At 36.6% G+C, this 25833-nt stretch overlaps 1 protein-coding gene across 1 annotated transcript in view; it reads left to right on the top strand.

Annotated features, from left to right (window-relative positions):
- The first annotated feature begins 14792 nt into the window (after nt 1–14792).
- Nucleotides 14793–25833, top strand: part of LOC149261058 (zinc finger chaperone zpr1-like) — a 335727-nt gene continuing 324686 nt past the window's right edge. Inside the window, exons 1-2 of the mRNA XM_089421608.1 lie at nt 14793–15120; nt 21611–21778. Of these exons, the coding sequence (XP_089277734.1) occupies nt 21653–21778 (126 nt within the window). The 5' untranslated portion in view covers nt 14793–15120; nt 21611–21652. The remainder of the gene's footprint in view (nt 15121–21610; nt 21779–25833) is intronic.

The following is a 25833-nucleotide window of genomic DNA, read 5'->3' as shown; positions in this document are numbered from 1 at the left end:
TGAAACAAAATAAACACTTCTCTGATAACTGTACCCAGATCACAGTAACAGCAACCACACACCAAATCTGAACCCAGAACACTACAGCAATAAACGGAAGCAGCAAGATCACAACTCAAAATATATATGCTACTTTAATACCTTGAAACCTACGTGCATACGCTTCTGAGTATGGAACAACCTGCGTATACACTGTTTTCCTTCACTGAACCTGCGTATATACGTGCCTTAGCTGAACTGAACCTACGTACAGATCTACAAAAGATAATTCACTCCTTCAAATATTCGGGCACTGATTAACCCAGATTATTAGATTTATAGATCATGCATGCGCCATAACAGATCAAAATCATGCAAAGATGTTATCATTCAAGCCAAGAGATTATGACCCATCAATAGAACTTATCCTTCTTTGCGCTAAGGTTCCTCCTTCATTCAGATCCAGATCTGCTCCACAACCCTAATCACCAATATTTCAGATCTCGCTCTTTATCAAATATTCAATAATAATTCAGATGATCCTTTACCACATGATCTCCTTCCTCTTTTATAGTTTTAAGCCTTCCATAATACCACGGTCCAAAACCATAATAAACTAATACCACAAACCCAATACTTGGGATCAACACTTCTGACGAGGTACCATGGTCCAAAACCATAGGTTCAAATACCAAGGACTAACTACCACGGACCAAGGGTAAGTTCTCCAACATATACGCGCTTTTCCTTGCATGAAAGTGCGTGTATACGCATACGCGCCTTTGAAACGTCTAACCCGCGTGTATACGCGACTTAGTCTAGATGAACCTGCGTATATGTCTTTTCCTTCATTCTGAAAGCCTGAACTGAGATCTGTTACCAAAGAGAGTTGCCATCAAGGACAACACCTGTGCCATAGCTCCAACCCTGTGCCATAATGCCAACAAACAACCCTTCGATGAGAAGCTTACTCATAAAAATCTCCATGCATCCTGACAACCTCATGGTTGATTAACTGGTTAATAGAGTCGTGGTACCGTTCCTATACCATGTTAACTATGGTCATAACCTACATGCACTCAACTACGAGGATAACATGGGTAATTATTGTAGAAAAATTCTACAAATCTAACTCTGATACCATGTAGAAAATTTCTCCAAATCTAGCTCTGATACCATGTAGAAAATCCTATAGATTCACAAGCTCATGTAATCTACTAAAACAAGAGACAAGAATCTACTTCTACTCTTTATAGTGGAAGCACATAAAGATTGAGCAAAACAATAATCAACAAGAGGAAGAACATCAATGGCACATAACACAATAAATATCCGGGGAAAGCCACAACTCAAAACCCCACTATCTGTATTGCATTAATAAGAAATCCAATATGATAATACAATTCTTGTTCTTACAAGAACAATCCCAGCACTCAGTAAAATCAATCTCCAGCTCACAAGCAAGATCAAGCCAAATCCAGGCCTCTTCTCTTCTCTCCAAGCCTCCTATTTCCTTGCGCCCTTGGTCAAAGAATTTGGATGAATACAATATGCTCTGCTCAACCTTGATCTTAAACTGCACAAGTATTTCCTATCCTCTGCCTGATGACTTCCTTTGGCCAATACTTAGCCAAATTTCCAAGCCTCCAAGCTTATAATTCTTTGCACAATTCCTTAGAGAATGAACCCACATTTAAAGGGAAATTCCTCATCCATAACTGTGCAATTTCTTCTAGGTTCAGTTCCTGATTGCATGCACCATTTGTACAACTCAAAAAATTATACAATAAATAATACATTGTCCCTGCTCTCTAGTCTCAACTGGTTCTTTCTCAGAATCGACATGCATGAGTTTCTGATGAGGGAATCTTCAATTAACTGGAGTAGCACTAATGCATCAACTGACTGTTAACTCACTATTAGTTTCTCAAACAGTTTGGAACTAATTTAACTGGACTTAACTCAGTAAACTGAGTTAACTAATTACCACCCATACTTAACTCATCTTGGACCCCTATAGTATAGGGAGAACATATACACGACTTCATAAAGACTTCCAACTCGAAATTCCTAAGTTAACTAAGTCATCTCACTCTAGTTAACTACTAGCAATTGTACCAAAAGGTACAAAGAGAGGCCGATAGATTTATGAAGTTGGAATTGTTGAATTTTTATAAAAGGTTGGGCCACTTTCTCCGCTGCTATTGATATTGTACAGTTTATTAAATATGAAATAGAGTAAAAGATATAGGAGACATAATAGACTGGGAATGTAAGTTCTTTATACTGGAAGTGAAAAAGAGAACAAAGCAGCATGTCAAATCATAAATACTTAAAGAAAACCACAAGACTTTCTATTCATTCACATGTATTTAAAAATGCTGACATGAGTGAAACAAAAAAGAAGAGAATTTGAAAATTTCATGTAAATGTATTCTATTTTAAAAACAAACAACTAACCACTCTATAAATGTCATTGCAGAAGCCCATGTAAGGTATACATATTCCTATATAACTTTTTTGAAAACAAAAACAAAGATAACTTAACGTGAGTAGCATAACATCTAGCATTCCATGAACAATAGAAACCACACTGAAAAGGCCAAATCTATGTAAATTGAGTTTTTATTAAAATTGTAGGTACAAAAAAACTTATGACACTCCATAACTATGCATCATGTTTGGTGGAACATACTAGACTTATTACACTTGAATACTTCTAAATATTTTACTTGGTATTGTGTGTTTATCACAAGCAATTATACAGGAGATAGTTACATGCTTTGCCATGTATTTTTTGAAATTTTACGAAAAACTTGTAGGCATAAAAACTTGTAGAATATATACATTATCCTCGGCATTTTAAACAGTTATGCCTATCCCCAATGAATTATAGCTCTATTTTATTTAAAGAGAGTGTGATTTAAAGGAACAAGCGATCTCTTTTCCACTTTTTTTTTTAAAGACACTCTTAATTCAAAAAAAAATAATGTACACTGATTGTAGAATGGATACTCATGCATTGTACATCATACTCTAGCATTTTCACATAGAAATCATTAATTGTCCTGATAGGCATGTAAACATTTAATAAAATGAAAGAAACAAAGGCAATGTCAAGGCAATTATAATTTTTGATAATTATAATTGCCACGAGATTAAAAAATTGTGTCAAATATAATCTCAAACTAAAAAGTTGTCCTCCAAGGACCATTGTTTAAGTCGTACATTTTATTCCAAGGTAAGATGAGTGTGATAAATGAGAAGAATTGATATCCAACCTGAGACAACAGCGAGTGAGGAGATTATCGGCTTTATCTTACATCCGTTCATATCAACCACGGCAAACAATTTGTCAAACTTTAATTCCATCAACGATTCATATTACAATTTAGAAACCCTATTTCTTCTAACTACATAAACGTAGATTATAGGTTCTTTATTACCCCAAGCACATGTATATAGATATAAAACACTACTCTTCTAAATTTTTCTCTCCGAGGAGAAACCCAAGCGATGATCCTCCTCAGGGTGCAGAGAACACTTTTGCTGAAGGTCGTTCTTAGAACAAAAGGAGACGCCATGAACCAAAAAAAAACATTAAACCCTAGTCTTTGAGACTAAAAACGCAAGATGAAACAAAACACATGCAGTAAACCACTTACCGTAATGAAATTTCCACACTTCGAACATCAACCTGATGATAGTAATCGGAAATTTTAGTTGTGATTGCAGATTTATCACTAAAGGGTTTTCTTTTGTAGCATGAGCTATTGGAGGGTAAGTTGAGCCAAAAGGTTAACCCAGAGAGGTCTTCCCGCCACTACTGCTATTACCACAAAACAATGAGAATAATGGTTTCGTATTTGCACTAATTCCTCAAACGACGGATGAATGAATGAATTGGAACAGACAGTCAGGTAAATTCATTGACATAAATTCCTAAGTTAACTAAGTCATCTCACTCTAGTTAACTATTACAAGTTGCTATGAGAATAGAATTCAATTTTAATTCTCAGTTTAATCCAAGGACAAATTAAACTGGAATTTCTGGATTCTATTTTTATCATTTATTGTTGTTATTTTCAACACTCACTCTCAACAAGAAAGGAATTCAACTTGATCTCGATCCTGAACCTCTGGAATGTTCTGCATGCAACACTTCTCTCGAGTGTTGTTGCTCCAACAACTCTAGAAACAAAAAACATCCAACCTGAATCAGAATGATGCCTTTGTCATCAAAGTCTCTGACTGCTATTGCCTCTGTCGACTGAAAACTCCGCGCTTCTGTTGACTTTGCCTTTCTGCACTTGTTTTCAACCCTCTCTACGCTCTTCAGTATCTGACTGCTCTAACCTCTGTCACTTTTATCTCTGACTGCATCAATCCCACTGATTCCTCCCGCTACTATGTACTTTGGGCTCCCGTAGCAAGGTACGATCCATGAAATAAAACCTCTCAATGGACCTTGCCTAATTTCATCCCTCTTGGGACTATCACTTCACATCGCCCCACCTCACACCTAGAGGTATGGTTGCATGTGATCCCTCTACCCACTTGGCTCAAAATTCCCCCCTATTGGAGGTCTCTGCATGACTGGATGCCTCCACTCGGTCTCCTCTCAGCTTCTCCAATTGTGGATGCTCCACAATTCTCTGAGACTACGACTTCTCTGTTTGAGTGGATCTCTCCACTCGGTCTCCTCTCAGCTTCTCTAGTTGTGGTTGCTCCACAACTTCCTAAAGCTGCTTAAGAGGCTTCTTCTGGGGTTGCATGTTGAGAGGTAATTTACTCTCCCTCTCAACCACCAAGCCTCTAACCTTTTCCTTTCTCCTCAAGGCTTTGCATGCATCTTTTACCTCAAGTGCATACAGGTTCTTGGCTAGCACACCAGTCTATTTCATTTGTCTTGTTGTCTCGAAATCGTCTAGAAAAATAGTTGATTTTAAATCAGCGATATCTCCCTCATCCAAACTTCGATTCGACTGTTTTTTTTTTGAATTTTGGCATTTTTCACAAAGAATCCAAATTTGCTATTTGTTTCTGAAAATTTTGCACAAAAATTTTCATATATGCTCTGCAAAATAACGACCCAATACTCAAAACTTCGAAATCTCCTCTAGTATATTGTTCTCAGCTCCGATACCATGCAGAAAGTTTCTACAAATCTAGCTTTGATACCATGTAGAAAATTTCTACAAATCTAGCTTCGATGCCATGTAGAAAATCCTATAGATTCACAAGCTCATGTAATCTACTAAAATAAGAGACAATAATCTACTTCTACTCTTTACAATGGAAGCACATAAAGATCGAGCAAAACAATGATCGACGAGAGGAAGAACATCAATGGCACATAACACAATAAATATTTAGGGAAAGCCACAACTCAAAACCCCACTATATATATTGCATTAATCAGAAGTCCAAGATAATAATAAAATGCTTTTTCTCACAAGAACAATCCCAACACTCAGTAAAATCAATCTGTAACTCACAAGCAAGCTCAAGCCAAATCTAGTCCTCTTCTCTGCTCTCCAACCCTCTTATTTCCTTATGCCCTTGGCAAAATAATTTGGATGAATACAATATGCTCTGCTCAACCTTGAGCTTAATCTGCACAAGTATTTCCTATCCTTTGCCTGATGACTTCCTTTGGCCAATACTTAGCCAAATTTCCAAGCCTCCAAGCTTCTAATTCTTTGCACAATTCCTGAGAGAATTAGCCCATATTGAAAGGAAAATTCCTCATCCATAACTGCGCAATCCCTTCTAGGTTAAGTTCCTGATTACATGCACCATTTGTACAACTTAGAAAATTATACAACAAATAGTACATTGTCCCTGCACTCTAGTCTCAACTGGGTCTTTCTCAGAATCGACATGCATGAGTTTCTGATGAGGGAATCTTCAGTTAACTAGAGTAGCACTAATGCATCAACTGACTGTTAACTCACTATTAGTTACTCAAACAGTTTGGAACTAATTTAACTGGACTTAACTCAGTAAACTCAGTTAACTAATTACCACTCATACTTAACTCATCTTGGACCCCTATAATATAGGGAGAACATATACATGACTTCAGAAAGACTTCCAACTCGAAATTCCTAAGTTAACTAAGTCAAATCACTCTAGTTAACTATTACAAGTTGCTATGAGAATAGAATTCGATTTTAATTCTCAGTTTAATTCAAGGACAAATTAAACTGAAATTTCTGGATTCTATTTTTATCATTTCTTGTTGCTATTTTCAACAATTCCCAGTTTATCACATGAATGGTGCATTGGTTTTTCCCTTCACTTCTCCATAGACAATTCACCTCTGGCAGAGTTCCTTTGGTCTATATGGGGCTCGAATCAGCCAATAGGCCTCTCATTCCGCTTCAGGGTGGCTCAATAATTCGATTGCATCATCACAATGAGCATAATTCATTAGCTAGTTACGCCAAAGCAGTTGATTTAGAGGACTTCTTTAAGTGTTGGCTCAATTCGGGTTTCTCTCTCGGTCTAGGTCTTCACATATGAAGCCTTCCTAGTCCCAGGTATTACGCTTAGGCTATGAAGAATGTACAAGGGCACCTCACGCACAGACTAGGGAGAAAGTGCGGTGGCACCAAGCCACGAAGAATGTATAGAGGCACTAGTCGTATGCAGACACTCTCTCTAATGCATTGTGGGTTAATATTTTAGCTCAGTCAGTCAAGGTGTTATGCCTTCGTCCACAGGCTCATAGTCTTTATCATTCATATGAATAACACAAGGATGACATCCAGGGCTGTCACGAGTCGTCAACTCAAGATTCTTGACTGACATATATGTCACTGGTTCGTTCTCTAGATAATTACAGTTAGTATTTGTTGTTTGGCATCGAGTTATGAACACTTAATGGCTTTTAAATTTTGCCATAACATAGTTATAGGTGGCTTGCTTATATGGGGCCAATTTTGTTATCACTTAGGCAATCTTGATATAGTATCCAGGCAATCTTTTTTTCTTTCAAACCAACTAGTCAAGCATGGTATATATAATTTGAAACTGCTTAACTTACCCTACTGAGCCAGTTTCCCATCTAGGCAGCCAGTAGTGCAATGCCAAACTCAATATAATCTCTTGCAACAATAATATAAAGCCGAGTTTCACAAAAAAAAGACATCACTTCTTTGTGGAAATCCTTATTGGCATAAAGATCATGGTATGTTAGTTAAAGGCACATCCAATAAAATGCTACATGATAATGCCTTATTGAAAAACAATAAGTTTAAATAAAGTAAAGGAAGGGGAGAGTTTATAGTTTAAATCCCTATAAAAATAAGTAAAGTTACACCCACCAATAGTTTGATGGGACCATTATTCATTGTTCTCAGAGACTTGGTCAACATGCAACACTACTATGCCTGCCAACACTAAAAGGCTTATCCTAATGGTCAATAATTAATTATGCTATCACGGAAGGATTTATATGCATTCATGTGCCATCCTTAGCAAATAAAGCAAGATAATGCACAAAGGGACGAGAGATTTTATAGCATAGGAGTTATCCCAAGACGTTGTAAGATGGACATATCCAATTGTTGTTTCAAATACACACACCATGACAACATACTTCATAAAGGAAGATTTGAAAGACCAACCAAACACGCACACTCACATTGCAATCAAACAAGCATTATGTTAGTAAGAGATGCCACTCTTTTATGACTACCACCATTAATATACAAATCACAGTATATTAGGACTTATATGTAACATAGAGCAACAATCACAATATACTATGACTTATATGTAACATAGAGTAACACTCACAATATATTATGACTTATATGTAACATAAACCTAATATATTATGATTTGTATATTAATGGTGGTGGTCATAAAGGAGATCTCTCCTATTAACATAAAGCTTGTTCAATTGCAATGTGAGTGTTTTTTTTTGCTTGGTCTTCCTACTCTTCATTTGTAGAATATGTTGTGTTGGTGAATGTGTGTGAAACAACAATTGGATATGCCAACATACCATGTTTTAAAATAAGTTCCATACTATAAAATCTCTCGTCCCTTTATGCATTGGCTTGCTATAGATGGTACATGAATGCATATAAATCCTTCCATGATAGTAGAATCAAAGACTTGCCACTAGGATAAGTGTTTTGGTGTTGGTGAGCGTAGTCATGTTGCATGCTGACCAAGTCCCTAGGAACCATGAATAATGGTCTCATTGAAATCATGGTGGTTGTAACTTTTCTTCTTTTTGTAGGTATTTAAACCCTAGACTCCTCCCTTTCTTTACTTTGTTGAAACTATTGCTTTTTAATAAAGCAATTATTATGTAACATTTTATATGATACACCTTTAACTAATATACCATGATCTTTATGCCAATAAAAACAAGGCCGCATAGCTAGCGTTTCCCTGCAGCTTAGTTCAATTATTGAATTTTGAAATGTATGAACTAACTATTGTATTTGAACAAGGGCTACTTTATAGATATTCTTGCTTATTTTAAGTATCCTTAAATTAGAGGCCCATGTCACAAATGTAATCAAATGTATTATTATAATAAACGTACATAAACACATGTTATAAACGTTGACTAAGGCCAACCTAATTTTAAATATTAAATTGGTTTGTTTATACGCAGGGCCCTATTAGCTCTGCTACAAACTTCAGCATTTGGAGGACCAAATACCAGCCTCATCGTGTGTTTACGCTCAGAAGGAAAATCACAACAGTCTTTTCCTCCCTCCTCCTTCATTTCCCTTGCACTCCCCTAGCCCCGCTATCTCTGTTTTCTTCCATAAAACCTCTCCATTCCCCGTTTAAACCCTCCGAACCCAACAAAGCCCTCTTTAGCCCCTTTTCCTTAAGCCCCGGGCGCTTAACCCATGAACCCGCGCCCATACGACCCTCCGCGATCACACGACCCCGCGCTTCCTCAGCCCTTCGTCGTCCTTTAATCGCAGCCGTTGATCGTCCTGATCCAACGGTCCCCGCCGCCAAAACCTTTTTCCCCCAAACCTTTTTCCCCCGTGCACTAAACCCCATTTATTTCCCCGACGTCCGATCGTTTGTCGCGTGATCCGACGGCATTCACGCCTCCCGATCCCGCGAGCTGCCCACTCGTTAACCCGCGGGGAAAGTGGTTTTGGCCTCGTCACATCCACCACGTGTCGCACAATGATTGTGATTGCGCGCCCGTTGTACGTTTACCGCCATCCTCTGAAAGCGGTGCGGGGAATACCACTTATCGCCCGTCCCCGTCGGTTAACCTCTGCACATCTTCTCTGCTCGATAACCGTTGGATCTGCCCACCCAGGATCCAACGGCTCACGTTTGTTCGCTCCCATTTCCTCCTGATGTCTCCCTCCGAGTCAATCTCAGCCGTTCAGCTGCGCGATCCAACGACCGATAATTGTTCCCGTCATACTCACGCCTCCGCCATACTGTCCGTACCACCCTTGACTATTCTGTGCTGCCGAAGGACGAAGGCGATCACCTACCAGCACTCTGCGCAGTTAATCTTCAACCACCGCATTCAACAAATAGAGTGGCCGAGAATGAAAAGGACATGCCTCGAGCAGTTGAATTCATTCAGCAGTTATGGAGCATTCTTTCATACGACATTCCACCTGCTCAAGAAGGACAACAGAATATCAGGAAAGGTCAAATTCATTCATTGAAGCAGCAGATCGTAGCAGAGGCCCATTTTAGATAGTTAAGGTGGTTGGTGGTCCATTATGACCCCTCCACGCATAGAACAAAATAATATCTTTGTAAAGAGACTCTGTATATACCCAGAACTCAGATGTGATGACGGGTTGATGGTTGTTATTTTGATGTAAGTTTCAACTTCTGGAGACTGTAACTACTTTGATACTTGTAGCGTCTGGTCTTCATTTTCAGCTAATACAAGCTTCTTTTGATGTTAATTGCTCACTTCCCATTTCTACTATGTTCTAGGCTGTGCCTGTTATGCATTTGTTCATGTGCTCTTGATGTTTAGCATTAGAGGGGCTATCATCCCACCTCTGTGTTGAAGTCTAGTATGTATGATTGAATGTGTTATGCAGGTTTCTGTTTACCTAGTGCCAGAGAGCTGTCATCCTATTTGTGCATTAGGAAATAGATTTGTAGACCTCTTTACTGGCTGTAGCCGGCCATCACATGGTCTTGTGCATCTGCTGGTGTGGTCAGTGTTCTCCATGTTCACCTAATCCTCAAACTGTGAGTAATTGGTGGTCTAAAGCCTTGTAGTTTGGAGTTGTTCACCCATGTCTGAAGTTAAGCATAGTAGAAGTGGTTATCTGGCTTGGACAAGCATCATTCCTTCCATTCATCCATTTCCAACATTTTGTTGAGTTTGTAATGTTCCCGAGCATCTCTGAGATACAACCTAGGAGAGTTTCTTCGGGTGATAATAGGCCCTAATAACGTGAAAGTGTTTATAAATAACATTACAATATCAAATAATAGATATTAAATAATTTAACGTGAATTTTAGTAAATTAACCATTAGTTATACATGGTTTAGGATAATATGTACTTTCGTTGATTTGTGCATAAACACAATAATATCATTAGATAGTGATAATATTATAATATTATTATCTCCATAGGCTATTATATGCGTTTAAGTATGGAATCATCTATCAACTTTTAGTACGCGTTATCCTTTGTGATGTATACTCTATTATGCCTGCCTTGGCAGGGATTATGCATTAGGTTTTTGTTTCACCATCTATTTTGGTAAAAAATGTTAATTTTTTTTCAATTTTTCAAAGTAAAACTTTAACAATTACTTTTTTTATTTATTGCAATATTTTTAATCAACATTTATTTGCTATAATTTTAAAAATCTTATTATTCCATACTTCTTATTTAATTCGTGATTGCACAATAATAAATAATTATAAATAATAACTTTTTTATCAATTTTTTTCGCTCTCATTTGTAAAAAAATATATTTCTGCCTAATCCCATAGCTAAGGGAATATTTAATTTTCATTTAGTTATCTAAGGAATAGTTGACCATCTTATAATCTTGAATCACGAGATGAGGGTATAAAGTTCAATAAATTGTTTTGGATAGTTTTAGCAAGGTTCGCTCTGAAATTGGCTCAAACGTTGCATCCAAGCTCACTAATGGTTCAAGAAAATATTACATGATGAGATTTAATCCTATGGTACGACTGTCCCTCTGTCAGATGATTCGAATTTTTGAATTGCAGACTTGCATTTAATATTCTCCTCCAGATTTCACTCTACCATAATTTTATATCTGATCATTAATCACAGTATCTTTCTACCGATTTCCTAGCATTTATCGCTATTGATCATCTAGTTAGATCCGCTAGGGTTTTGCTTATTAGTATTTGCACACAAACCCTATACTTTTAGCTAAAGAGGAGAGTATGGTTCCGAGCTCTAAAATTTTAAGTGTACGGTTGGCTTCTCATATCTTTAATAAGATATAGGATACGTCCATGACGGAGTTGTTTCCGTCTTATCTCAGTGCAGAATAACATTAATGCACAATTAATTTTATTAAAAGCATGACTAAATGATTTCTCTTAATGGGTGCATAATACACCTTGTAAATAAAAATATTAAATCATTGGGTGATAATTTTATGTTTTTTAATGTTTGAATAATTAATAGATGTTTTTAGTGAAGTACATCTGTCATCATTACATAATAAGCGGTGAAAGAATTGAACCAATAGTATTTTAGATAAATGAATTTAAATATAGTTTAAAAATAATAAATTTTAATTTATAATGTTAAACTTTGGAAAAGTTTCATAAATTTTTGGACAACTTAGATTTAATGTCAACATTAATTTTTTTTGAATATGTTATTACCCTACCATTGCAGGGAATAATAACCACAAAAAATGATATCTTTTACTAATTCACATTATGAGTATACTTTCTTGATTTTCTCCTCCTTCCAACTCTAATATACCATAATTATTATATCAAATAAAATAAACATCAACATAATTTCTCTTATTAACATCTTCATTAATTAATTAATTAAATAACTTATATCCTCTCTTAATTTATATTTTTAAATCTACAAAACATTACACGAATACATATATTAGACAACAATAAAAAACACTCATTTAAACCAATATATTTCATCTCTTTCAAATTTTAAAACTTAAAATTGTTCCCAAATATCCTTTTACAAACCAACCAAGAATAACTCCAATACCTTTATAAATGGAAAAACATCACAATACATGGAATAACAACCATATAAAGCTTTAATATTGAATTAGAACATTACACATTTTTAGATTAATGCTTATTTTTCAACAAAGTCAAAAGTGAAATTTTCACATATTTATAATATTTTTTAATAAGGGATTATGTCTTTTTTTTATATAATAATATTACGAAAAATATATATTCATTTACGGGAAACACATATTTTTCTTTTCAAAATTTAACATGTTACTTTACAAAAATTTAAATTTAGTCGAAGAAAATAACAATAATTAAATCTAAACATCTAACCTAAATGGTTAATTATATAATGAATATTGTTATTTATTTTAAATAAAAAATTGTATTATTTCTATTTATTGGGGAAAACTTAAATGGCTATTACTGTATTATGAAGTTTTATATAGATTGTAAAATTTAAGGTTCAAATCTCTCGTGGGTGTTTACCCTACAAAAAAACATATTACTTTTTGATTAGCATATTACATCGAAACTGAGAATTTTGTATTGGTCAGTTTTAGAGAAAATCCAATCAAATCCCAAATCAAAAGTCAAGCTACCCTCAGATTACATGAAAGCTAAAAAAATTGGATTGGTTAGTCCTTGGGGGTATCCGACCAAATCCAAAATCAAAACACCAGCTAATCTAAGATTGATAATGGCAATACATTTATTATGGTCCTAGCCTTTAAGGTCGAGAATCATCATGAGGTTTTCCAAATAACCCTTTTTCCTTTTTTGTTTGTTTGTGAACATCAATCCATTCCAAGTAGTTGTCAGGAACAAATGAAGGGGAGACAATGATCACATTTCATTGAGGCAATTCCATTTCTAGAGGGTTTGCAATATTGATTGCTTCCTTATCACTATCCGAGTGATCTGATTCATGAAAACATTTGTTCATGCTCATTGATGAAGCCAAGATCATGGTTGTATCTCTTTCGTCTCCATTCGAGGGTTGGACCCCAACGCCCGAGGGATGAGATGGCATTGCATGTGGCTGAGTTGAGGCTGAAGGGGTTGTCAAAACTTTTTGTTGCTGCATATTGCCTTGCTTGTGAGTTGAATATTTTTTAGATCCTTTTGGATCTTTTGGGTCTTGCCATCCTCGATTCTTTTTCTTAGCCTTCAGGGCAGGAGAGAGCCCTTTGGGAGATGGGAAGGAATTCTAGAGATGACCTGGTTGTTGACAGATTTTACAACGAAAATCTGTGTTCTCGTAGTCCACCGACTGCGCATAAACTTGATCATTCTAATTGATGAGGATTTGGTCAGACAACTCTTTGCTGAGATCTATTTCAACACATATGCGAGTAAATGTTATAATACCCCTTCTATTCTTGTCTATGTTTATCTTAATGAATCGACCAAGTGTGTTACCCACGGTAGCTAACATATCCAGGTTTATCAGAGGAATGAGCATATTAGGGAATCTTACCCAAATAGGAGTGGTCATACCTGTCATTGATAGAGGGTTAAATTCAAGAAACCATGTGTGTAAGGAGAGCCAAGAGAAACCCCAAAACCAGGGTCTTTGATAAAAAAATCCTTTTACAATCCTCTAGATTTTTGAAATACACTACAAAGAAACCCTTCAAACAAAAAAGCAGTTCTAAATTTTGGGGACCATGTCTGATTCAACCATTCCCAAAGAGCGAATGCCAATGGCCAAAACCCATTAAAACGACAAATAATGGCATGCCACTTATATGTTATGCAAGAAATGACAAATTGGGGATGATTCACCTCAATAGTTGGAAAATCTTATGCCTGTTCCACAATGAAGATTGACCCTGAGGGATATTTAGTAGTCCGTTGTGAGAACCCTAGCTTTAAAGCTTCCTTAAAGGATCATGACTAAGAGGAAGAGGGTACACCCCTGCCTTTGGCTCCACCGCTTAGTCATGAAACTAGGAAGATTAAGGCGTCCTTTTCTATGCTGCTATCTTTGAGCGAATTCCTTTCTTGAAGTTGCCTACCTCCATGTAGGAGATGCATAAAATGAAGGGAATTCATGTTCGATCTTGAATTCTGGCTGCAAGTGTAGAGATAAGATCAATGACTTTCACCTTCATACATAAGCTACCTCCTGAGATTGGCCTCACGAAGACGAAAAAGCTCAAGAGATCATGAACAATGGCCTCAATTTTGATGCAGGAAGAACCTTCTTGGAAAAGAATTTTCCTTTGATTTACTAAATCTGCTGCAATAACACCAAAATGAAGGGGTTTCGGATAAAAAGAAAAGTTTTGAAGTTAAAAATCTCCTTAAAACATGACGACAATTCAAAGCGTCAAAGTTCCTATTCCTCTGATAATAGCAAATATCTCCTCTCTAATAATAACAAGTATCTCCTATAATATAAAATACATATTATAATAATAATAATAATTAATTAATTATATAACGAATATCAATATCAATATATTTTATTTTAATATAAATCTACAAATTTAATATTAACAACTTGATACATAAACAAATATTAAAATAAAAAATTCCTATCCTCTCACTCCGCATTTAAAACCCTAAAAATATTTTAAAAAGCACCACTCCGATAACTTTTTCTACTGGAATAATAATCCCATAAAGCTCTAAGGCGGTCGAATAAAAGTTTGTGCATTCCTAAGTCGAATGTGTATTGTTCACCATGGTTATAGTGCTCCCACTCTTATTTGAAAAATAACGCAGGACATTCGGTAAAAACCAAAATCCGAAAGGAGAGAGAAGCGAAAAGTAAAAGCCAATGCAAGATATTCAGTAACAATCAATACGACGGAGGATTATTCAAAAGTAAGATAGCAGGTTTGAGAAGGCTCCAGAGACATTCAGACTCCCTGCAACTGCTCATTTAAGGCTCGTGTTCGTGTTATGTAATAGATACAAGACTTCTGTGCACAAATTCGAGGTATGATCAATATCCAAAACTCAAAGATTCAGTGTTTATTAATGGAAGATTTTGTTGTAGCTCAACAGTTACGATTTCTTCATATTTTTTCTTGTGATTGTCATATGGGCTTTTGGATTTGGTATCAGCAGCTCATTTGATTTGTACACTATTTTGTCTTGCAAAGTCCCGCGAGGAAGAAGTTCTAGCGGCACATATAAAATGCTGATATTCAGCTATGATTCTAAGTTTTCATCTGTTTATCCCTACCTTGAAGTGCTTCCGTGCCGTTTAGGAAATGATAATATGGACATGGATGTTCTCTTCACTATTCACAAGTGGGTTTTCTGTTTAGTTAAATAATGAAAATGATGAAAAATATTCTGGAAGTCATGCATGGCGAATGCTAAGCTAAGGACTTCTTCACATTCAATAATAACAGGAACCACCACGATCCCACCTTCAAAATTAATTGTCGTGTGTAATTGTTATTGTTTTTCAGATTACCTATCTCCAGAAAATCACTGTGATATATTCTGTGCGCGGGCTTTATAATCTGACCATGATTCTGCCAACAGTGCCGTTTGCTCTGCGGTTTCACGTTTTGTCGAATACCCCACTGATGGTTTTTAAAAATTGAGTTTAAGGTTAAGGCCACTACTTGTTTAATGTAGTTTGTACTTCCTGGTATTGTGTGGTATACTCCCTGACACCTCATAACTCTAAAGTTAAGATACTAATTCAGAGGGAAACGGACATTGGGACTATACGAAGCACCCAACACATGCCGTAGACTGTACAAACCTTGAATGATCCATTAATATGCAACCCACAATCTACCGGCACTTGCCTTATATGTTATTGCTCTGAAATTTTCTGCGGGGATATTTGTTCTTTGCCATCTGAAAATTTCAAGGCTGCAAATGTACCGAGGGGTTATTTGCTTACACTAATTATAATGCATTTAAGCACAAGTGATTATATAAATATACTGCTTTTCCATTTCCTGCCCCTTTTGTAAAGCAAATTATGGCAAAATTTCATTGATTTATTTTGTTCTATGCTGTATGGGTTTGCGAACCCGAGGGTGGGGTTGTCGAACCCGTTCCAAGTTTTCGTCGCTAAGTACTGGAAGGAAGCTCTCTTGATAGGGAAGACAGAATGGCAACGCATGAAGGCGGATGTGCAAAACATAAAGAAATATGTAGTGGAAAGTATAGAGGTGGTGGATGCGAAATCATCCCAGGATAAAGGGAAAATGATTGCCCAAATAGACAACCATGAAAAGTAAGCAAGAGAAGAAAGGAAATGAGATTCCACCAAAGTTTTCAAAACTTGGGCTCAAGTTATTAGCAATTATGCTTATAAGGAAGGAGAAACAAACATTCAGGTTGACAACATGCAAGATAGAGAAGGCAAGGAAAGACAAAATAGGGTAACAAACATAATTATTAAAGGGGTGAAAGACTATGGGAAAAATGAATGTACTCTTGACCTTGCAAGAGACTTCTTGAAAGACAAGTTGCTATGGCAAGGAAAAATATGCCAAGCATGAAGGGTGGGTAAGTTTAACAGGGAGAGAGCCAACCCATAAAAGTCATCATGCCTAGCTTGCGTGATAAATATATCATTCTAAGCAAGAAACATCTCTTGAGGGGTTATCATTTTTTCCTAGAAAAAGATTTAACTGTAAAACAACAGGAGGAAAGAAGGGAGGAAATGTTAAAGGTTAGGGAAGCAAGAGATGAAGGCAAGAGAGCATGGATTTATAAAGGAAAAGCTGTGATAGCACGATTCAGACCTCCTTCCAAAACATAGCAGCAAGATGGTAATAAAGAATAGACAACAAACTCTTCAATAGGAAATGGGGAAGCAAGGTCAGTATGGGAAAGTAGGGACAAAGACTCAAATGTGAGTTTTTCATGTCAAAATAAATAGCAATCAAGTCATACCCAGGTTTCCTTAAGATTAGTTTGTTGGAACTGCAGAGGTTACCCATGGAGATGAGGACCTGGGTTAGGGCCTATTGCGGAAGATAGAGACATAATTTGCCTCATAGAAACACATGAACATGAAGGGTGCAAGACACCTCTGTTTGAAGGATACTGGAAGATGGTAGTGTGGAATAAGGCAGCAGGGAATGGCAAAGGGCACGGGGTTATATCATGGTTTTAGTAAGGGAGAAAGAAGGTCGTCTCTTTCAGTTAGAAAAAGAAGACTCAAATAAGCAATTCATTTGGTTTAAACTATCAGAAAATGGAAACCACATCAGAATTGCAGCGTGTTATTTTGCGCCGCAAGTTTCAAAAGTCTACAAAGGTAGAGGGCTTGACCGGAAAGATCCATTTGCAGCCTTAAAAGCGGATATTGCAACTTATTCGCAGCTATGTGAAGTCCTTATAGTGGGTGATTTCAATGGTAGGATTGCAAGTGAGCAAACTAGCATTCTTTGCTGTAAAGATGATTGCGACCCTATTTGGCTTACAGAAGAGAGTAATCATCAGTGGGAAAGAATTTCAGAGGACAAGGGTTGCAATCTCTTTGGTGAATATTTGCTTAGTCTATGTCGGGCCTTTGATTTAGTCAATTTGTAATGGCTTGACTAGATGGGCAAAGTCCGGTAATTTCACTTGCAATACTTACAATGGAGCAAGTGTGGTAGATTATGTAATTTGCTCGCATGGTTTGTGTGAGAAAATGGAGGAAGTTTTGATTGGAGATTAGCTGTGGGACTTAAAATCAGATCACAAGCCAATTTATTTATTTTTCTCTTGGACTGGAAAGAAACAACTAGAGTCAGAAATTCAGCATGTCCAACAACCTCCCACAGGGCAAAATTCTTTTGACCCTAGAAAATTGTAATACCTTCAAAATGATGCTAGAGAGGCTCTTTGAGAAGGAGAAAATCACAATTCACAGCCTTCACAGTCATGAATTAACACATTTAATTCAATGCGCACTTACAAAGTGCAAAAGAGCAAAAATTAAGAAGTCTGAAACAAATTGCTTTCTGGTTAATGCTTGGTTTGACGAGGAATGCAAAAAGGCAAGGAGAATGTGGAAAGAGTCAAACAAGGATAACATAAAGCTCAAAGCTTACAAGCAGTTATTAAGCAAGAAAAAAACCGATTTCATGGTTTCAAGGAGGGAAGAACTAATCTTCCTTGGGAAAAATAATCTCAAATTATTTTGGAAGGAGCTCCAACTGAAAAAGATACAAACTAGAAATAGTATTATAGTTTCTAAATGGTTTGACTATGCAAGACAACTCTATGAGTAGGATCCCAAGGGTGACCCTCCCCCCTTGGTGGTCAACATTGATACTGAACTCTTTACGGTGCAAGAGGTAGAGATGGGTATCAAGAAGTTGGGTGTTGGAAAAGCAAAAGACTTAGCTGAACTCCAAGCAGAATATCTAAAGTGGGGCTCAAAGATTCTTGCACCTCACATTACAAAAATTTTCAACAACATCATACAACAGGGGCTCCCCACAGATTGGACAACTAGTCTGGCAATACCTCTTTTCAAGAGCGGTGACGTCAATAATCCCTCCAATTATAGGACCATCATGATAAACCCTTTGTTTGCAAAGCTATTTGGAAGCATGTTAGAAAACAAAATTAGCAAGTGGGCAGAAGAAAGAGATAAGCGTGCTAAAGGGCAAGCAGGTTTTAGACCTAAACATTCCACAGTTGATCATTGTATAACTTTAAGGCACATCATTGAAAAAGTTTGGGAGAAAAAGGAAGAAGTCTTTTGTTGCTTTGTTGATTTCAGAAAAGCGTTTGACTCGGTTCCTAGGGATAAGCTTTGGCACAGAATGAAGGAACTTGGGGTTCCTAAACATTTGAGAGCAGCTGTGCATAGGCTGTATGAAGAGGTGAAAGTCAAAATTAGAACTTTAGCAGGCGTTTTTGAAAGTTTCAGAAGCAATATCAGGGTCAAGCAAGGTTGCCCACTGTCTCCTACCCTTTTTGGTTTATATCGACAAGCTTGAAGAGTGGTTAAATTCACAAGGGGGTGATGGTGTCTATTTGGGCAAGTTTGTTATAAGACTTCTTTTGTATGCAGATGACCTTATTCTGATTGCTAAATCGGCTCTTGGTTTGCAAAAGCACTTACTATCCCTTGAGCATTTTTGTAGAAGTGTGGGGATGCAAGTCAATATCTACAAAACGAAAGTAGTGGTTTTCTCTAAGAAAAGAAAATATAACCGACATAAGTTCTACTTTGAAGGCAACATTCTGGAAGAAGTTGTGGATTACAAATATCTCGGAATTGCTTTCAACAAAAATCTAAGCTGGAATGGTTGTAGAAAGAAAAGAACTTTGGGGGGTTGGAAAACATTTTATGCTTTCAAAATAGGTGTAGAGAGGCAAAGTTATGAGACTAGAAAACCACTCAAACTCTTTTTGGGCTTCTAGTGATTCTGATGATTCTCTATGGTTGTGAACTATGGGCCAGCAGTACATCCGACATGCAGTGGAGACAAATTGAGAAAATTCAGAAGCGTTTGATTACAAACGAATTCAAGATTAAAAGTGTAGTTCCTTATGCTATCTTGTTAAGTGAAACCCTATTGAAGCAATTGCTGTGGTGCGAATCATAAGGTATTTAAAAAAATTGAGCAAATGGAAGAGGGTAGATGGCCCAAGGTTGTCTTTAATTACAGATTGTGCAAGAGAAAAAAAATACTTGGAAGCAACAAAATATCAAATGGTTTATTAAATGGGGTATTTGCAAAGAGATAAAAGCTTTTGTTATGGAAAAGTTCCACAAGCGTACTTGGGATAAGGAGCTAGGAAGAAAGAAAAAGTACTATATTGAAGTGTTTAATCCCACTCATAGTCATCAACCAAAAGCATACATAGAGGCCAATATCTCTTGGAGAGCCAAAATTCTTATTGCTCAGTTAAGGACTAATTCTCATCAACTCCATTGTGAAACATGGCACTGGAAAAGGCCAAAAGAAGTGTGGGAGGAAAGAGTATGCATTTTTTGTTCTTCCGGAAAAGTGGAAACATAAAAACATTTCATTTTAGAATGTGAGGCCTTCAAAGACAACAGGGAAAATTATGCAGATATGCTGGCAGCTAGCTCTTGGGATAATCTATTTAGCAAGGGGTTTGTCGAGAAGTTGGGAGCATTTATTTTGAAGCTTCACAGAAAAAGGGCCAAATACATCAAGCAGATGAAGAAGCAATCTGTCCCATAGGCTATCTTTAGCCTTGTGGACGTTAAAATAATTTCTTTCTTCTTTCTTTCATAAGAACTGATTCTACCATGAAAAATTGGGTTCTCTATTAAAAAAAATAATTTGGGTTCTTTTGTCTTGACTTGAGGAGTAAAGAGAACCCTGATGATGGGTACCTGTCATGCAACCCAAAAACGGGTTCCTGCAACCCCAAAAACGGGTTCTTTGGGATTCTTGTGGACCGATTTTGGATTCAAAATTTAAATAAAATTTTGTATTGAAAGTTAAAAATTAAAATTAATAAAGGATAAAACTTAAAATTTATTTTTTATTATTATTGAAAGTTAAAGTTAAACCGTAAATACTAAAGCGTAAAGGCTAAGTCGACTTTTCTTTGATTTTGTTCACCCTTCGACGACGGCAGAGGACGGGCATTCGACCAGAGGCATTTGGTTTCGGAGGACGAGGTGTTTGAGGGGAATTCGTTGGTGTATGCGCAGGGACTGGAGGTTTCCTCCATAGAGACGCTGATGCCTTGAGAAGATTGTTTGCTGGTCGGCAGGAGAGTTGAGACAATCCGTGCAGCATGACTTAATCCACAAAGACGCGTCAGGCACTCCACAGGTAGTTGACTCTCGACTCTTGCCCACCTTCAGTGAGAAAATGAAATGTACCCTCAAACACCTGTAATTAAAGCAAATAATTACATTCAGGATTCAAAATCCTAACAATGCTAAAAGGAAAATGAGAACAACACCAGAAATTAAGCTGGCTTTTATAGCAATCTCTCACAGGAACTGTTGTTGGAAACCTGTAACAACAGCATGCTTTTGCTGATTTTATACATAAAACCACTTACATATTGCGGAAAAGTTTATTCTAGCTTACTTGGTGATTTTGATTGACAGTACTCTTTTACACTTTACTTTTAAGTTATGGTTATGACATGAAAAGTGCAGTGATTCTCTTTCCTTAGATATCCAAATGTACCAATGGTCCATGTAATGTTAGTGTTTTCATGGTCAAGAACTTTGAATGGCCAACAAATTGGCCATACTCTGAAATTAGATAAGAAGTCTTCTGTAGAGTACATCCAATCTTGTAACTTGAATTCAATTTGTTGGCCATTCAAAGTTCTTCCAAGAGTATTTGTTCTGTTTTGTAAAAAGCTTCTGTCATGGTTGTTATGTCTTGTGATAAACAAATTTAGATGGCTCTTGATTGGCACAGATATCTATTTTCTGTCTAAAGGAGTTCATTTCTGTCATTAGTTGGGGATTGACATGAAGTGCTGACACATGTTTTGTATTTAAGCAGATCTTGCTGTTGGTTGTTTTGAACACGCGGTCAGTCAAAACAATGCCAATGGGGAAGGATAGAGTTATTGCTGATATTGGAAATGCAGCTGAGGCAGTGAATGCTGATGAAGAGGCAGCCAATCCCCTTCATGAGATCCAGAGTCTTTGCATGCGATGTGGAGAAAATGTGAGGCTCGTTGAGAAACCCCCAATTCTCTTGTTGAATTGGTTTGATATGCATATGTTTGGCTACTTCCAGTCTTCCAATAATTAATGATTATTGTTGAACTGTAGCTTTCTAACACTCTGTAAATCTTTTTTTTCTTAATAGGTCTGATTTAAAATGTGTGCCTTTTCTGCTATAGCTGTTAGAATTTTCAATGTACAATAACTGGTGCTTGAAATTACATTCTTAACCAGAAAGTTACATATTTGGAATAGGAGAGACTTGTACTGATCATTCTCCAAAATGATATCAGAGGAAATGTATGGAGGATATTTGACAATGCTTCTATTTCATTATTTTCTTTCTCATATATCATTGTGTCTAGGCTTTAGAGTTGGCTTTTGTTACTGGATTTCTTCTGCATCTTGGATTTTGTTTTTTGGTGGAAACAGTATCTCTTTGTTAGTAAGACCTATTTTAGAAAAGGAAAGTTTGAGTTTACACTGTTTCTTACTTATTGGGAATGACTATAGGTGGTTTTCACTTGTGCCAACTATATCAGCAAGTTTCCCCTACACACTGAATATTCACGCACTAGTGGAAGCAAGATCTTGTATAACTGGCAGTGTTTTTTGAATATGTTTTCTTGTTGCAATTGCTTATCCATGCCTTTTTAATGAAATGGATACTAAGAGATTATACTGAAATCAGTTGCTTTCTGTGTCTGGATGGAGAAATTTGCCAGTCTCTAAAGGAATTTTCTTATATCCATTTTACACACCTATTAATAAAATGATTTTCTTCCCTAAGATTTTCAAGATGGAAGCATTTCTTAGCCATATAGAATTTGTTAGGACATTTATGTTTATGAAGCGTGCATTTTGATACAATGTTTATATAATACATTTGCATGTTTGAACAGTATGGACATCATTTTTTCGAACAGTATAAATCTTATAACATTTTTATTATTTTTTTTTCTTTTCCTTGGCGCATATATATATATATATATATATATATATATATATATATATATCTATATATATATATATATATATATATATCTTCAGTAAAATGCTACTATTGTCTGCTCTTTGACCAGTAGTAAGTACACAGCCACTACATGAGGCCTAGTATAAGCATGTGTACTGATGAATATATTATCGTTTTTGATCAATGCATGCAAAACCTAGTCCTTCGAAACTGAATATCTTATTTCTTTCCATATATGTCGAAATTATGTTGGAATGGTTCATAAGATGATAATTTTACCGTGGTGTCTTACGGTTTACCCAATTTACTTTTGTGCTTTAAGATTCAAATTATCTATTTTGTGTAATGGAAAGTAGGCTTGCTTTTATTTTGTGACATTACTATTCTATCTTCTTGTCTTAGGGTTAAGCCTCGTGAAGTCAGCACTTACAATACGAGTCGAGGTTCAAAACTTTGGTTAAATGTATCAGGGAACCAAAATCTTCAATAGCTTTAGGCTCTGAGTTTTGTTTAGTAAGGGTACAAAAACTTTGGTACATATGCTGTTGTATTATCATGTAGGTGCTTCAGAGTTTATGCTCAATGCATTTGAAGAGGTGGATTCTATGTGGATAACCTCTTAATGAACCTGAAGTGGAGTTTATCCTGATAATAACCTATCTTATGTAACATTTTTAGTAGAGGCAATCCTGAAGTTGTCTGTGAGGGATTGAAATTGACATTTGCAGGTGTGTTTGAATGTGCAAACGAGAAGCATCTGGTAACAAATTCTGACTTGGCTGTGGGGATAACTTCTAGTGATATTGTAATTTAGTCCTTGGGATTAAAAGAACACCAAATTTTTGGGAAGCATTTTTTCAGTTGGGTTAATGAAGAATTGTCTTTTGGTGATAACAAGTCGTGCAAGGCATGAGTAACTTGTTTGCCTAGCAAGATGGCCTTTGATTATTGTTTCCATATTGATGTCTCTGTTGAGTTACCATGGGAAGTGAATGACAATACTGAAATTGCTATACTATTACTAACAGTCCATATTTATTTAGCAGGCCTTGTGAGCATGGATGATTTAGGAATTATCTATTGCTGACAACAATATGCAACAATAACCTCCAAGAAAGGACACACCATGTAGAAATAGGCATTATACAAAGTCAAATGCTAGATGAGTCTATAGAGAATTCACCCTCCAAGAATGGATGCATGTGAAATTAATAAAATACTCTTCAATCTAAGAGGATGTGCTCAAGGGTCCACCTTGCAGGGTTCACAAAGTGCGCCTTCCAAGGTGCATGAGAGATACAATAAATTTACCTCCTTGGAGAATGCTCCATAACCAACCTCCAAAAATAAAAAGTGGTCCACCAGATGCATGCAACCATTCGACATGTGTAAATCACACGACAACCAACTTCATGGATGATTGTACAAGATGAAGTAGTCAAACCCCAAAATAGTATGTGCACAACATCAAACAGAATAAATCCAGGGAGATGATTGTGGAAGATGAAGTAGTCAAACCCCAAAATAGCGTGTGCAGAACATCAAAGAGAACAAATCTAGGGAGATGATTGTGCAAGATGAGGTAGTCAAACCCCAAAATAGTATGTGTGCAACATCAAACAGAACATATCCAGGGAGATAAGGGCGAATTATGGCTTTAACCATGCTAAAACTCCATGAAGTAAATAAATGTGCACTTTCAAGAATAGCAACAAGTGTCTACAGAGTTTGTTGTCCAAGAATATGCGCAAATATAGTAAGATCTTAGATAACCAAGTAAGTGGATGTAATGACCACGCGTGTAGCCCTCCAAGTATGCAACATGCCCTCAGAGCGATGGAGATGATGAAATCTAATCTCATCCATAGATCTTGTTGTGAATTCGAGGTTGACTTCATGGATTATGGGGTTGGGGAAAAAGGATAAAAATAATTGCTTGGAGACAAAATGGCATGCATTCCTAGGCAGCACACACTTCAAGAGAAGTTGACATGCATACCAAGGAGCAGTGAGTGAGGAAAAGAGACAACACGCAAACTGAGGCAGCTGGGCACACAAACCAAGTCAAGTTGTATGTGTGAGAAGGCTGCACAGAGATCTGTAGGCATAGAAATCGAGGTAGTGCACAACATGCACGTTTTTCAGGGTGTACAATCACATGTGCGAGAGCTATGCACAGGAATTGAGGCAGCTGTTGGCACATAGATCAAGACAGGTCTAAACCTTCTGTTGGTACACAGATCAAGGTTTTATTGCTGTAATAAATTTATGTTTTTCCTTTGCAAGATGAAATTAAAAATAAAACACGAATGTTGGTTTTCCCAAGTTGGGTTTCAAGGGTAAACAGCTGTGTAAACATTTATATGTTTGATTTCTATTTCAGCTGTGTAAAAAAATGCTAGAAGCTTAGCAGTATTTCCTGTAAATAAATTTTAGATTTGGTTTTGTTGTTAAAAATTAAATTTTGGGCAAAAAATTTATTGGCACTATAAATCGATTTGCTGGGCTTAGAGAAACTAACACTTATTACATGGGTTGAAGATCACATGTAATACTAACAGATGCTTATATTGGACCATTTCAAAATAGTTGCCATCAACCCCTTTTGAAATAACTCCCATTGATTGTTTTTGAAATAAGCCCCATTGGGGCTTTTTGAAATAATTTGCATCGGGCTATGTTGAAGGAACATTGGTTGGGTTGATTTGAAAGATATTTTGTCAGTCTGTTTCAAAATTACCCCCCTGCAGCCCACTTTGAACTAACACTTTCATGGCCCACTTCATAATATCATCTCGCTACCCATTATCAACTTGTCCATTAGGTTAGTTCAAAATATGTCCTGAACACAATGATTCATGTCATGAGCTTTTCAAAACTGGGGTAAAGATATCACAAGCAAAGGATTGAGGGTCTTTAGGGTGCTTGGTCCTTTAAGAAAGTTTGATGGGGGTTCCATGGTATGAACACTTCAGAACTTGGTTAAGGATATCATATGCAAAGGATTTAGGATCTTTAGTGTGTCTAGTATTTTAAGAAAGTCTACCAGGGAGTTATTTTTTTCTATTCAGTGAGGGTATTTC

This window comes from Pinus tabuliformis, chromosome 6 (assembly GCF_031772625.1).
Source record: "Pinus tabuliformis cultivar Carrire ecotype Pingquan chromosome 6, CPIR1, whole genome shotgun sequence".
Taxonomy (NCBI): Eukaryota; Viridiplantae; Streptophyta; class Pinopsida; order Pinales; family Pinaceae; genus Pinus; species Pinus tabuliformis.
The sequence above is the reverse complement of the archived record's forward strand: the minus strand, read 5'-3'. Positions and strand labels throughout refer to the sequence as shown.